Below are 13,050 nucleotides of genomic sequence, written 5' to 3'. Positions count from 1 at the left end.
AAAATAAGTGTTTTTAGCTTGCAGGGACAGATGAGATGCTAGTCCATTGCTGCTATTTTTTGGTAAATCATTTTACCAAATTCACAAGATAATTTATTGGAACTTGCTGATGGAGGCAGCAGTGGATCAACAACTCCTGTGTACCTCCATAATCTCTATATTTGTATATTTTCTCTGTGATCTACTGTATAATGCAGAGAGACGGAGAGAGAGAGAGTGGTTAACTTATTTCAGTTTCCAGCCAAAAACAGTTGGAAGCTGGGAAGCAAACTACAGTCATTCTTAAGATATCGTAGACTATGACACCCTCAGATTTTAACTGATGAGCTAAAATAGTTTTCCCCTCTGTTCCTGCCTGCAGCCATGTGTTCAGATCCCAAGCTGGTTCACAAAGTCAAATGTGTCAATACCACTATAGTAATGACTAATACTGGCTCTATCTTAAAGATTTTCATAATACATCTTGTACAATTTCATAAGTTAAGCATGTGTTTTGATCTATAATCTCTATTAAATGTGAAAGGTGGATTTTCTTTTCCTTTTTTTCTTTTCTTTTGACTCCTATTCAACCCAGCTGCTCACATGATCAAAGTGGGCACTGCAACAACAATGGCAGCAATAATTTTCAATAAGCGGTCACCTAGCAACGCATTCAGGTAGTCAAGAGACATGATCAGTAAATACAGTATGATGAGATGGCTTTGTCCTTCCACGAGAACAGCATTTGATGGAGATGTGAGACAAAAATGGTAAATGTCTGCATTAATTCACAAATACTCTATTTATAAAAACACTGTTTCATGATATGATCACAGTGTCTTGTTTTTATCTTCAGGTTTTAGATTTAATGCCATTTAAGGGCAATTTTGTTTAATTATTATTGTGAAATCAAATAAATAAAACCTATATCACATATGAACCAGTCCTCTTCCTGTGAGGTGCTTTAAACCTGTACACGCCCTGACAACCACTTAGGTATATGATCAGGTGCATCAGCAAATAATTTGTGTCTCGGGTGACGTCACTTCCTGTGTCCACATCGTCCTATAAAAGCAGGTGCCGTCGCGTCGAGGTGTTGGTGGAGAGACCTGAGAGGACGGAGTGTGTCGGGTCACCGACGCTTCAGGAGAATTTAGCTCTCCAGAAATACCCGAAAGGCGGATAAGTTTTGGTTCAGAATGCGTCCTTGATCCAGTGGACTTGTTTCAAATCGGAGAAAAAAAAAAAAAAAGCCAAAACCTTCTGACATAAAGCTCCGCTGTTTTTTCCTATTCCTGGAGAGCTTCTCGTCCAAACATGATCGGGAGAGGACTGCTCATAGTGACAGTGTTGTCCAACTGCGGTAAGTCGAGCATCCTCTCAGTGCACTGAAGTTAATTGATGTCACAGCGGAGGCAGCGTAGATTTATTATGTGAGGGTTTTCAGCACCAAGGACAGCGACAGACGCGTCTTTACAGACGCAGCGGCAGACGCAGAGAATTCACCTGAACGCACCTTTGGCACATTCACACTTCCCTGACACTGACACACTGACACACTATTAACACATTATTAACACAGACAGTGTGCGGGGTTGTAACACGATAGAGAACGGAGGGAATCATCACATCTGTACGGGTTGTTTTTAAACAAAAACATCTTCATTTTCGTGCTTTTCTCTTGCAGTTCTGTCATTGCCAGTGACTTCAAGTCAGCTGGAGAATGAAGACGTGAAGGTAACATTTTTTAAATCATCTTTATTCTTGTAGTATCATTTGTATTTGAAATAGAATGATACATTTACCATTGCATTGCATAAACAATATGGTAATAATGTGTTTTTGTAATTTGTAAGTAATTGATTGATAATAACAATGAATAATGATTTTAGACTATTGTAATTTTCATAACCAAGCTACTATCTGGATATGACTATGGAAATAACATGGTATTACTGTTTAATATAATCACACCCTTACTGTTCAATTGCATTGAGATGCTTCTACCTTAACGTTGCCCCATATTACCTTGCTGTTACTGTACTGTAATAGTTGAATCTCTTACACAAGAAAATAAAACTGGAAAATCATAGATGCCAAAATACTGTTTCATCAAGTGCGGCTTTGATGTTTTAATGGTTTGCCTGATCTGAGCTATTGGACTCATTCATGTAGCTGCTCCACTACAAGTTCCCTCACCGTGACCTTGTTAAAATCAATACATACCATCCAGAGAGGAGAGCATTGACAGGTTTTGGTATCACTGGAGCCATTTCTCTGTAGAGAGAAATTGAGAGAGGGAGGAGTGGTGTGTGTGTGTGTGTGGGTGGTTATAATATTTGATATTCTCCTATGATAATGGGACCAGAAATCGTCTAAAATGGTAGGGTTGTATAGTTCTTACATATATTAGACTGACATGTTGCACTGGTATCACATGTTGTTGTACAGTGTGAATTTACAATAATACATATATTTTATGAGATGTAAAGGGAAGTGAGGTTAGTTTTACGGTTAGAGGTACTTTGGGTTTGGCTTTAAGGTGAACAAGAGTCGTTGTGATGTCCTTAAAAGAATAGCTGTTGAGGGAAGGTCGTTCCCAGAATGGGTTTTGGGGAGGTGAATCTACAGAAAGGGAAGATGTGGACGATGTTAAAAGCTGTGACTGACACTGACTCAGCAGCAGCAGCCAAATATCTGTCAGAGTGAAGCGGAACAAAGGAGAGAAAAGAACTAAAAATGACCAGTCATGTGGGAACGGTTTGACATTGAACACACGGTACAGTAGGAGCTGAAATGATGTTGATGTTTCATTCTTTGAGTTGGTGGAGTGAGCAGCAGAACTGCATTCAAAGAGAACACAGAATCACTTGAATTCATTAAACCGTCTCGTCTTATTCCCATCAGACCTGGTTAAAACAACTCAGTTCAAGACATGAGACACATATATGGATCTGGAGGTTTTTAAAACCCACTTTGTCTTTGTCCACAGGTGATGAAATGTATCGTCGAGGCGTTGGCAGACGTGTTATCGAGGCCGCACCCCGTGCCCGTCAGTCAGGAGTGTCTGGTCATATTGAGGACAGGTGAGACATTTGGACAAGCCCCATCTTTAATGTCCCATTTTTATGCACACAAAGTTATGAGAGATGTTGAGATTTTCAGCATAAAAGCACCATTATTGTTTTATTAGGGTTGGAACTATGAATCACTTATTTAAAAACTAATTGTCTGTTATTTTTAGCTACTTAAATATTATTGATTTGTTGCTCATTCATGGCTAAGACACAAGAAAACTGATATTTCATGGACCAAACAACTACAATTATTAAGGTAATAACTAAAAAGTGCATTGATTATGAAAGTGATTGGTGGTTTAACAAAAACATGACACTGTGAGTTATGTAACTTGTCCTCATTATCATCATCATCATCATGGTTCTATTAAGTTGTTTTTCACTTTGCCTTAACTGCAACCTTGAGAACAACATTATGTTCAGACAGCCATCACATCCTCTCCCCTCTCGCATCTGCATGCTGCTGTGTGAGGAGGCCTGTGCATCTCAACGTTAATGGATTAATGCAGTGACTGCTGGGTGAAAAACCCAGCACTGCAGAGTGTTTATAATATACAGCAGGATCACTAACACTCATGGAGGGCTATTCCGTTACATGGTCATTGTATTACCTTGATGCCGTCCTTGTAAAAAAAAAAAAAAAAATCAATCGGAGCACTATACTCAGAGCATTTGTCACTGAGCTGGTTCTGTGAGAGAGAAACTGTAATCCACCCGAGGGATGAGGTAAGGGGGGGAGAAAAGGAGGGGAAGTCTTAGCCAAGGAAGTGAAGAAACAGGAGAGAAATACGAGAGCATCACAGGCTGATAGTAGAGCATGAAAGCACAGTCGTTGTGTCTTTTTTTGTTGTTGTGCAGTGTGCGGTGCCATCTGTGCGTTCAGCAGAAAGTCCAGTTCTCTAATTCACTGAGGGGGGGGGGGAGTCACTGGGAGCCAAATGATTAATCGTGCTTTGAAAGCAGTAAATTTCAGGGCAATTAACTCTGACGAATCACTGAACCAAAGTGCTGAGTCGTGTGGGGAAAAAAAAATGAAAAGGAAAGACATATATCTGTGTTTTTTACCCCTGCTCCCATATCATGTCATCGTCTTTTATATCTATGTATGTGTGTGTGTGTGTGAGCAGATGACAGACTTGTGACCATCCTTCGCCATCAAAACTTTCTGAAGGAGCTGCAGGAGATCGCTGTGCACGGTGAGTCACGGATCAGCCCAAAGTCTGCGCTCGTGGGGGGCCCAGAGAGAGGAAGTTTGAATCATATCATGTTTTAATTTCAGGAGGCCAAGAACGAGCTCAGGTGCAAAGAGACGCTGCTGCACCTGCTGCCATGAAACAGACTCCTCTGGCTGCAGACGACGCTTCTGGTGAGTTTCCTCTGTCACGAAGAAAAGAGTCCACTTTGCTGCATTGTTATTTAATGCGTTTATTTATTTCCACATTTCAGTCACTTGCAGTTTGAGGAAACAGGGTAGTGTATAATCAACACCTTGAAATGCACCGTCTGTCAAAAAATGATGCACGACTTCCAGTTTTGCCCGTTTGTCCGTTGTCAGCAAAAACAGGTGCTGATGATAAACAGTGGGGAAAGAGAAAAGTGCTGAGGTGAAGTCAAACCAATGTTTTCAGTGGACAGAATCAGGTCAGACGCACTGAGGCTTCCAGACGAACAGAACAGAACACACCGCACACACAGACGCTGGACAAGCTGTGAGGAAAGAACGAGAGAAAATGGATCTTTCCAGGGCATCTGGAGTTTTGTCATTTTAGGGTTAAACATCTTTAGAAATCTATAACATGTCCTGTTGTCACCGAGTGAAGTCTACGAATTCTGATGTATGAGTCGATTTAAAGCCTCTGAATTCTAACACATATAATAACAATCACTTTGAAACTGACAGAATCTTTGTGTCTTATGTGTTTATGCATGCAACGCAAATGTAATGTGTTCGTAATGATGATTGTTTTCACTCATGGTCATGTACTGTGTGTGTCTAATGAACGATGAAAGCTAAAGTCCTATTTAATCTTATCCTAAATATGATTTAATTAGCCTCTAATGTTATAATATACAGCCTTAAGATCAGTACAAGTCAGTCTTTCCCGAAGACGCTCCAGGATAAAAATATGGATCATCGTTGCATGAAATCAGCAAATTGGTCAGGCTTTAGTTAAAAAAAAAAGTATTTTTTATATCTTTGTTAACATCTGACTTACTTATTTCTCTCCATTAAACAGAAACACAGGCAGCTGTGGCTGAGAAGAACTCCTCTAATACATTTTTCAACATCACTGAAAAAATCCATTTCTTCTAGTTAAGTAAATTTCCACCTCTCTCCTTCCTTTTAGATCGATCTATGCTGGAGGCCTTGGGAAGCACCGGTGAGCGATCCATCCTCTACCAGAAAAGAAAGGCAGAAAACAGGGACGGAGGAGGAGAAGAAAAGGGTGAGAGCCTCAAAGATGGAGAGGACTCTCTGGAGGACAGTGCTGACATCATGGAGGAGACGCCGATGAAGAGGGATGAGGACGAAGAGAGCCCAGGAAGTCACGTCTCCGAGTCTGTGGACGAGTGGAGCGAGGGGAAGGATGGAAAAAGGGAGGAGGAGGAGGAAGAGGAAGAAGAAGAAAAGAGAGCACATTCAGAGGAGAGTTCAGAGGAAAACCTGTCTAAGAAGGAGAAAGGTAATACACGGAAGGTATTTTAAGTGTCCAGTCAAATCATAATTGTTTTTACTTATCGACGCAAATGAAAATACTGAAGCTCTCTGAAGGCAGCACAGGAAAAAGCTGCCTAGTAAATGAAACAGGACTGACTGATTGATGGAAGTGCCTCCATCTAACAGATGAAATTCAGGTTGGGGGGGAGGGAGTGAGGCCAATGATGCTGGCAGACTGACACACACACACACACACACACACACACACACACACACACACACACACACACACACACACACACACACACACACACACACACACACACACACACACACACACACACACACACACACACACACACACACACACACACACAAACACACACACGACAGAAATGATTAAACATCTCCATGACTTAGAATTTAAATTAGCTGCTGTGCTTCATTTCACATCTCTAAAAACACGCTGAACTGAACACTGCAGTCAAACCGTTCAGATTCTTTTCTCTTTTTTTATTCTGAACAGGTACATACTGTACATACTCTGTAAAAGGGAGCCTCGGCCAAGTCAACTAATTACCTCGCCATGCTTTTCAATCCCATAAAGCACAGCGAGCAGTACTGCAGGCCAAGCTGCCAGCTGGCAACAGACGCTTGATTACAAGAAGTGCAATCCTGCTGATGGAGAGGATTGTGTGCGAGGTGTGTGTCAGTACGGAAACGTGGACTCTGCTTTCTGTTCCCAGGTGCTGCATCTGAGGAGAAGCGAGACGCGCCCAGACACAAATCAAAAGAGCAGACTCTAGGTGAGGAAGATGAGGAGGAGGAGGAGGAGGAGGAAGACAAGAGATCTTCATTTATCTCAGACAAACACGAGGAGGAAGAGGAAGGTGACGTGAAGAGGGGGAGCAAGGAAAGCACAAAGCAATGGAACAAGAGAGGCAAAGGCTTGAGACTGAAGAAGAAAGCCGACGGGAAGGAGGCGCGGGAGCCAGGCAGCCACCAGGAAGTGGCGCATCATTCGAAGGAGGCCGCAGAGGACGAAGAGGGGAAGAAGAAAAGAGATGCGCAGAAGAGTCCAGAGGAGAAGGAGCTGCAGATGATCGCAGGAAGGACACCAGAGGAGAGGAAGGGTTTGGAGGAAGAGGGGAGCGCCAGCAGGAAGTCAGAGGTGAACTTTTCACTTTTCCTTGTATCTCTTAACAAAGAAGGTGACAACGTTTGAAGGATAGGTTCACAGTAGATGATAAAATACCACTCTGTATGTCACAGAAATAATGTGACACTATGTAAAGATGTAACACATTTCAAGGCCATATGGTCCTAAATACACATGGGTCACTGAAAGTGACCTGAATTTTGTGCAAAAAACAAGTTAAGATATTTAGGCAAATGTCTCCCTTGGCTGTTACAGCACCACCTACTGTTTCATGCCCTGTATTGTTTGATGTACGTATGTAGACGAGGCCTACGCAGAACAAACGTGGAGTCATGATTACGAGCCGTCTTGTGGACGCTGTCCACTGCCTCTCTCTCTGTGCCGTCAGATTCCATGCAGAACAATGAGCGAGTAAAGTTTAAGCGAGAGAAATTTAATTACGTGTTCCCTAGGAAATGCAAATTCCAACATCTCCGCCTCACCAAAGGTGATTTCAAAGACTGGCTTGCTGTTAGGACCCCAAGGACAATCAGAGAGCGTAGCTGCAAATCAATAAAAGTTGGACGCCGCGGGCACAGAGCGGCTCTTACAAGTTGCTCTCCCACTGTAGGCTGCGTCAGCACATTCGGTCCTTGAATCTGAGGATATTGGTCCTTGAAAAACGGCCTTGAATTTAATGTCACCCAAGATGTGGGAACCCTGATCACTTCACTATAATGTATTTTTTACAGAGCAGTTCCAACCTGTGCTTGCTGTGATCTTACCCCCAAGACGTAAACAGAGGAGAATTGTTTAATTGGCACTAGAATAAAAAAAGATAACCTTGATTTTTTTTAAAATATAAATTCTTAAAAACTCTCTCTTTGTCCTCTCTTATCTCTGCAGGAGCCTGAGATTGAAAGCCTGGCAGCCATTGAGTCAGAGCTGGAAAATGTTGCTCAGAAACTCCATGAGCTGCGACGAGGCTGAGGAAGAGTGAGAGAGTGAGAGAGTGAGAGAGACTGGTTGACACTGCAACCTTCCTTTGCCTCCTCGTCCTCCTCTGCTTTACCAGATGCTTGGTTTCCATAGGTAGAGTGTGTGAATATGTGACAAGGTTTTTTTTTTTTTTAATTTTTTTTTTTTATCTTTTGCTGTTTCTCTTGGGGATGCCCCACACTGCTACAGTCTCCCACGCCTCCCTCACAGACACACGTTCACACTAAAACAAAAACAAATGCACCACTCTCTCTGCATTAAAACACAAATCACAACATTCAGCAAGTCTCCTGAAGAGGGGGAGGGAGGAATCTCTCTGTCAAGTGAAAGACGACAGTTTTCCTTTTTTTTCTTCTTCTTTTTCCTCCACTCTGACAATCACCTGTGTCTTTCTTGCCAATGCGTTTCGCCTGCTTTTCAGATCATTTTTTAATCCTGCACACTGATTTTATGTGAAAGGTTAAGGCAGATCCAGGTATAAACACACTATCACCATGAGTTTGTGCAAAAACAACGACAACGACAACAACATGGCTCTTTCTTGAGATGCTTACTTAATTATCATAAGGAACGAGAATAGATACATGCCTGTTTATTATTCTAAATACAGTCGACTCTAGTCACGCCAAGGCAATAAGTGAACATTTTTAGCAGACAAAAAAAATGCCCAGATTGTAATCTGAAACTGTATGAAATTTGTGTAAGAAAAAATAATAAATAGAATCTGGAAAGCTGGTTGGTAAATTCCTTGAACATCGCATCCTTAACAACAAGAGGTTCATCTTCATAGATTGTTTAACAGACGCCTGAGTTGCCATAGTGATGATTTGTGTCTTTAAATCCTTGTGTCTGCTCCCACAGATAGTGAATGAAGCTCCTCACTACAGAGAGAGAGAGAGAGAGAGACGATTGACTCACATGTAGTTTGAGTCTGCACTTGTTTTGTGTCTGTGGGCGAAGAGGCTGAAAACATGATTCATCACTCTGGCACTCCAGCCGTTTCCATAGTACATGTGTTTCATTTCTTTGACGACACAACGTTTTAATCCCGGATTTATTATTCTCTGGTCGCCGCTAATGAGAAGGAGTCGTCTTTTGTAGTCGTTGTCGTCGAGTAGTTGACTCTTACTGATGAGGAGTAGGTAAGGAGAGAGCGGTGTGTGAGCAAATAAATAAATAAATAAAAGGATTGAAACGAGACAAAAATAGACTATAGGCAGTGGCGAAAAGTTTTACTTTCTCTGGCAATTTATATAAGTATAGCTGCTTCGATGCAGTCTAATCCATAATCTTTTATGTCTAGATTATCAGTGTATGCAAATACAGACACTATTTGAAACTGGTACATTCATTATAAACAAGTTAAACACCTCACTGAAATGATTGAAGAAGAAAGAGTGGATTATATTTGATTGCAGACGTCTTAGCTGTTAATCCCACTTTATTATAATCTGCAGCAAAACACATTCATCAGGACAAACCTCTTTAAACACCTGTGTTAGAAATAATTACAGAAACATTGAGGACAACAACGTGAATTGGACACCAGGTGGCGACGTTGTACAGTCTGAGAAGCAGTTTTCAAATGCATCAAAGGTACAGTGAGGTGTTTTTTTTTTTACCTTTTCAATCTTGTCATATTAGTGAGATGTTTATTTTATAAGAGGTGACACACTTTCTGAATTTATCAGCTCGTTACAGAGGAAGATGTTTTCTTATGTAAAATTATGAAGGGGAAAACTCACACACATGGTTAGAAGTCTATTATATAATATTACAGGATTACTAATCCTTTTAATCTGCTTTATAATCATCACTTTTCACCTTTTTTCACTCAAGCTGCAAATGTGACACAGTGGAAATGTTTAACTTGTGTTCAAAAGTAATAATCACTTTCAATCAGTTCTGTTTGAAGGAATGTCAGTCATTGGATGTAATGTGTGAAGAATTAGTAGTTATCGATTAATTAAAGACAAGTGGAAAACACGTTTTGTATAAAAATATAACATTTTATTTCCAGCTACAAAGTCAAACATGTAACATTTTCGTCACACTTCTCAATAAAAATACACTGTCGTTACATTTTTCGAAGCACAGCACAAATTTTGGCTTTTTTTTTTTTAAATTAACTTAAACTGTACAAATATGTACAAACATTTACACGTCGACAATAAAAAGGAATGAAATTGCAATTCTTCCAGTCGTTCCTCGTACGTTTTTGTACAAAATAGACACGTCCTCGTTTCTATAAACACTTGGTTTCTTCCTTCTGACCCTGAATCAGGAATAGTCATGTTTTCTTTTTCTTTTCTTTTTTTTTTTCCTCAGTGCTGTGGCAAAGCCCACTGTCTCCATATCTAACCCTAAACTCAGGGCGCTGTTCGCTTTCTCATCCACACGCTGGGCGGAAACTCTGACCTTTCCTCTACTCTGAGGAGAGTGAACAGCGTCTTACACAGACAAGGCTGACATTCAGGCCTGTGCTTACACAAACACATGCACACAAACACACACGCGCGCACACACACACACACACACACACACACACACACACACACACACACACACACACACACACACACAAGGACACATTCAGACCTGTTTGGACAGGGGAACACTGGCCTGCTGTGGTCTGTGTGCTCCCTCTACAGCTGCTACGAGTTCGCAGGTCTGGTCAGGGTGGAGGGAGTAATTTAGAAACACCTCATTTTTAGAGGAGGTAAAGGTTTAGATAAGGTTTTAAAATGCACACAGTAAAATGGACACATTTCAAGGGGAATGGGTGGAACCTGACAGCAGGCTTGTCAATAGTTATAGTGCAGGAATCTCTTGGAGCTGCTACGCAGCCCTCTGTCTGAGTCTATGTGGCTGATATTCAGCAGCCGTAAAATACTCACAGACACTCAGATAAAGTGTCTGGACTACCTTTACAATGACAAAACTTAAACATGAAAAAAACAACAACACATATATACTGAGCTGCAAAATGAGATGGAGTTCTGCGGTTTTTTTTTTGTTTTGTTTTTCAAGTCATAAGCTCTCTGTGGTCCTTCAGCGGCTCGCTCACGCCATGTCTCCCATCATCTTCTTGTAATACATGGACTCGAAGATGTCGTTCTCGCCGGGGCAGTTGTGGTGGCAGGCGCAGGACTTGATGAACATCATGTGCTTCTTCATGACCTGTCCGTCGGGGCATTTGAACTCCATGGGCAGGGTGGTGGTCCTGTGGGGGGTGCAGCAGCGGCCGTCGAGGCACACGCCGCAGAACTTGGGCCTGTAAGACTTGGTGGTGGTGCAGCCAGAGATCTCGAACTTCATGGGTTTGGAGAGTCTGGGAGTGCGTATGCATTTCTTTCCTTTCTGCAGGAAGAGACAGAGACAACATCAGCAGGCGTTCATTGTAAGTTCAGGTGTTTTTTGGTTTTATGTGGAGAGTGTGAGGGCAGCAGCGCAGTTGAACAAAGACTCACCCTAATGCTCTGCTCCAGATGTGACTCGCAGGGTCGCACCATGCACAGTCGGGTCTGTTTCTCAAGGCGGCAATCGCGGTTGTCATTGGTGACCCTGGTGGAGATGCCAAGGCCACAGGTCTTAGAGCAGGCGCTCCATTCAGTCGTCTGAACCAGGCAGTTCTCCCTCATCAAGGAGAGATCAGGGCCATAGGTATCTTCCTCTCTGTAAGCTATAAACACATGAGGAAACACAGGATTAGATTATAGCTCATTTGCATGTTAAAAAACCATACAATGTGATGCCCATAAGGAGATTAACTTACAAGGCAAAACTGAGCCCATGAAGCTGTGTCTGTAGGGAGAATCACACTCCCACTCCTCGCAGCACTTTCCTGGCACCTTCACTCGTCTGGGCATGGGACAGTCGGGGCTGGGCAGCCTGATGTCCATGGAGCAAAGAGGGACGCAGCCTACAGCTCCGTCCAGACAGGTACACTGGTACTTGCAGCTGCTCTGGAAAGTCTCCCCACTCTTGTACACCATCCCTCCAAACACACAGGTGGCGCCTTCTCGAGCTGTGGATGGAAACAACAGGGTAAAGGGTCATGATTCAGTTCACAGCTGAGGGCGATTTAGAGTGGACTCTCCTGCTCTGGAGTCAGATTTCTCACCTGTGCACACTCCGATGCGTCTGTTGATGGCGGCTCCGAAGTCGCAGTCGAGGCCTTTGTGGGGGTCGCACACGTCTTTCTCGGTGCAGAGTTCTCCCATCTGTTTGGCACACACCCTGCAGCAGCCACAACCGTCCAGCACCAGACTCACTCCAGGTGCACACTGAGGGGGGGCTGAGGGGCATGAGCACTGGCTGCTGCACTCCTGACCTGCAGCCTGAGGTAAATATAAAAGCCACATTCTGCATTATAGCAAGAGTCTTACATTCAGCACACTGACAACACAATGATCTTATTCAGCAATAAAAGTTAGAAGAGTCAATGGCGTAAAACTTAAATAATATAATCGTTCTGGACTTACCATGTATGAGAGCAGGATGCACAGGAAAGGCAGCAAAATCATTTTCTTCAGTCCAGCAGACATATTTTCTTCCTTGCAGAAATAAATTCTAGTTTTTCCTTAAAGTCTTCTTTGGAAAGTCTTCCTTGAGTCTTCGAGTTTGAGCTTGAGAAACCTTTTCTGATCAAGTCGATCTCGTTTGCCCCGTGGCGTTTCTTTGCTGCTCCGGTCAATGTCTTTCTTTCTTCCTTCCTTGGTATAAGCTAGAGTTTAGCTTCAGTAGAGGAGTTGATCTGAGTTCTGAGTGGAGAGGCGAGCTCCCTTTATACTCGCTGGCCCTCGCAGCACGTCACTGGGGGCTGAATGGAGAGCCAGCCCTGGACAAACATGGACATACTTGGCATTCTTTCCTCGCTTCCTGACCCCCACTCCAGACATCCCACATTCCTGCTGTCTGAAGGCAAGGCTCTGCTGCTCGGCCAAACAACACCGTCTCAGAACAGCTTTCATCTGAAATAGGAGGCTAAGTCTGGTTAGAGACCAGGGACCCCACACTGGGAATTCCTTAAGACTGACTTCACAAACAGACAGCCGTACCTATAAATATTAATTCTCTGAAAAAAAAAAAAAAAAAAAGGAAGCACAAAGAGCTTTACATGGAAGATGGGAAGTTAAAAACAACAGGTAAACTCATAAAAAAACACATAAACATGCCTCGGATTGATGTGTAATGGG

At 42.6% G+C, this 13,050-nt stretch overlaps 2 protein-coding genes across 2 annotated transcripts; one reads left to right on the top strand and one right to left on the bottom strand.

The window, feature by feature from the left end:
* Nucleotides 1–1,296: 1,296 nt before the first annotated feature.
* Nucleotides 1,297–7,843, top strand: LOC310934732 (uncharacterized protein; the record flags this gene model as incomplete). Its single annotated transcript, XM_083898527.1, has 8 exons — nt 1,297–1,342; nt 1,667–1,716; nt 2,972–3,065; nt 4,184–4,252; nt 4,336–4,422; nt 5,405–5,740; nt 6,462–6,886; nt 7,760–7,843. 8 exons carry the CDS (start codon nt 1,297–1,299, stop codon nt 7,841–7,843), a joined length of 1,191 nt encoding a protein of 396 aa, XP_083754653.1.
* A 2,004-nt stretch (nt 7,844–9,847) lies between these two features.
* ccn2a (cellular communication network factor 2a) lies at nt 9,848–12,590 on the bottom strand. Its single transcript, XM_083898974.1, has 5 exons — nt 12,337–12,590; nt 11,976–12,192; nt 11,628–11,879; nt 11,323–11,534; nt 9,848–11,212 (listed from the first exon to the last, which is right to left on the bottom strand). The coding sequence occupies exons 1-5, from the start codon at nt 12,397–12,399 to the stop codon at nt 10,916–10,918; spliced, it is 1,041 nt and encodes a 346-aa protein (XP_083755100.1). The 5' UTR covers nt 12,400–12,590; the 3' UTR covers nt 9,848–10,915.
* Between the last annotated feature and the right edge of the window lie 460 nt (nt 12,591–13,050).

This window comes from Microchirus variegatus, assembly GCF_963457635.1.
Source record: "Microchirus variegatus genome assembly, chromosome: 12".
NCBI classification, from domain to species: domain Eukaryota; kingdom Metazoa; phylum Chordata; class Actinopteri; order Pleuronectiformes; family Soleidae; genus Microchirus; species Microchirus variegatus.
Note: the sequence above shows the minus strand (reverse complement) of the source record. Positions and strands in the feature narration are given on the sequence as shown.

What these genes read in the sequence shown, in the direction of transcription:
- ccn2a (XM_083898974.1), bottom strand. Translation starts at nt 12,399, where the DNA reads ATGTCTGCTGGACTGAAGAAAATGATTTTGCTGCCTTTCCTGTGCATC. An exon ending in GCATCCTGCTCTCATACATG is followed by an intron (nt 12,193 to 12,336) that starts GTAAGTCCAGAA and finishes TATTTACCTCAG; the next exon opens with GCTGCAGGTCAGGAGTGCAG. An exon ending in CATGGGCTCAGTTTTGCCTT is followed by an intron (nt 11,535 to 11,627) that starts GTAAGTTAATCT and finishes ATGTGTTTATAG; the next exon opens with CTTACAGAGAGGAAGATACC.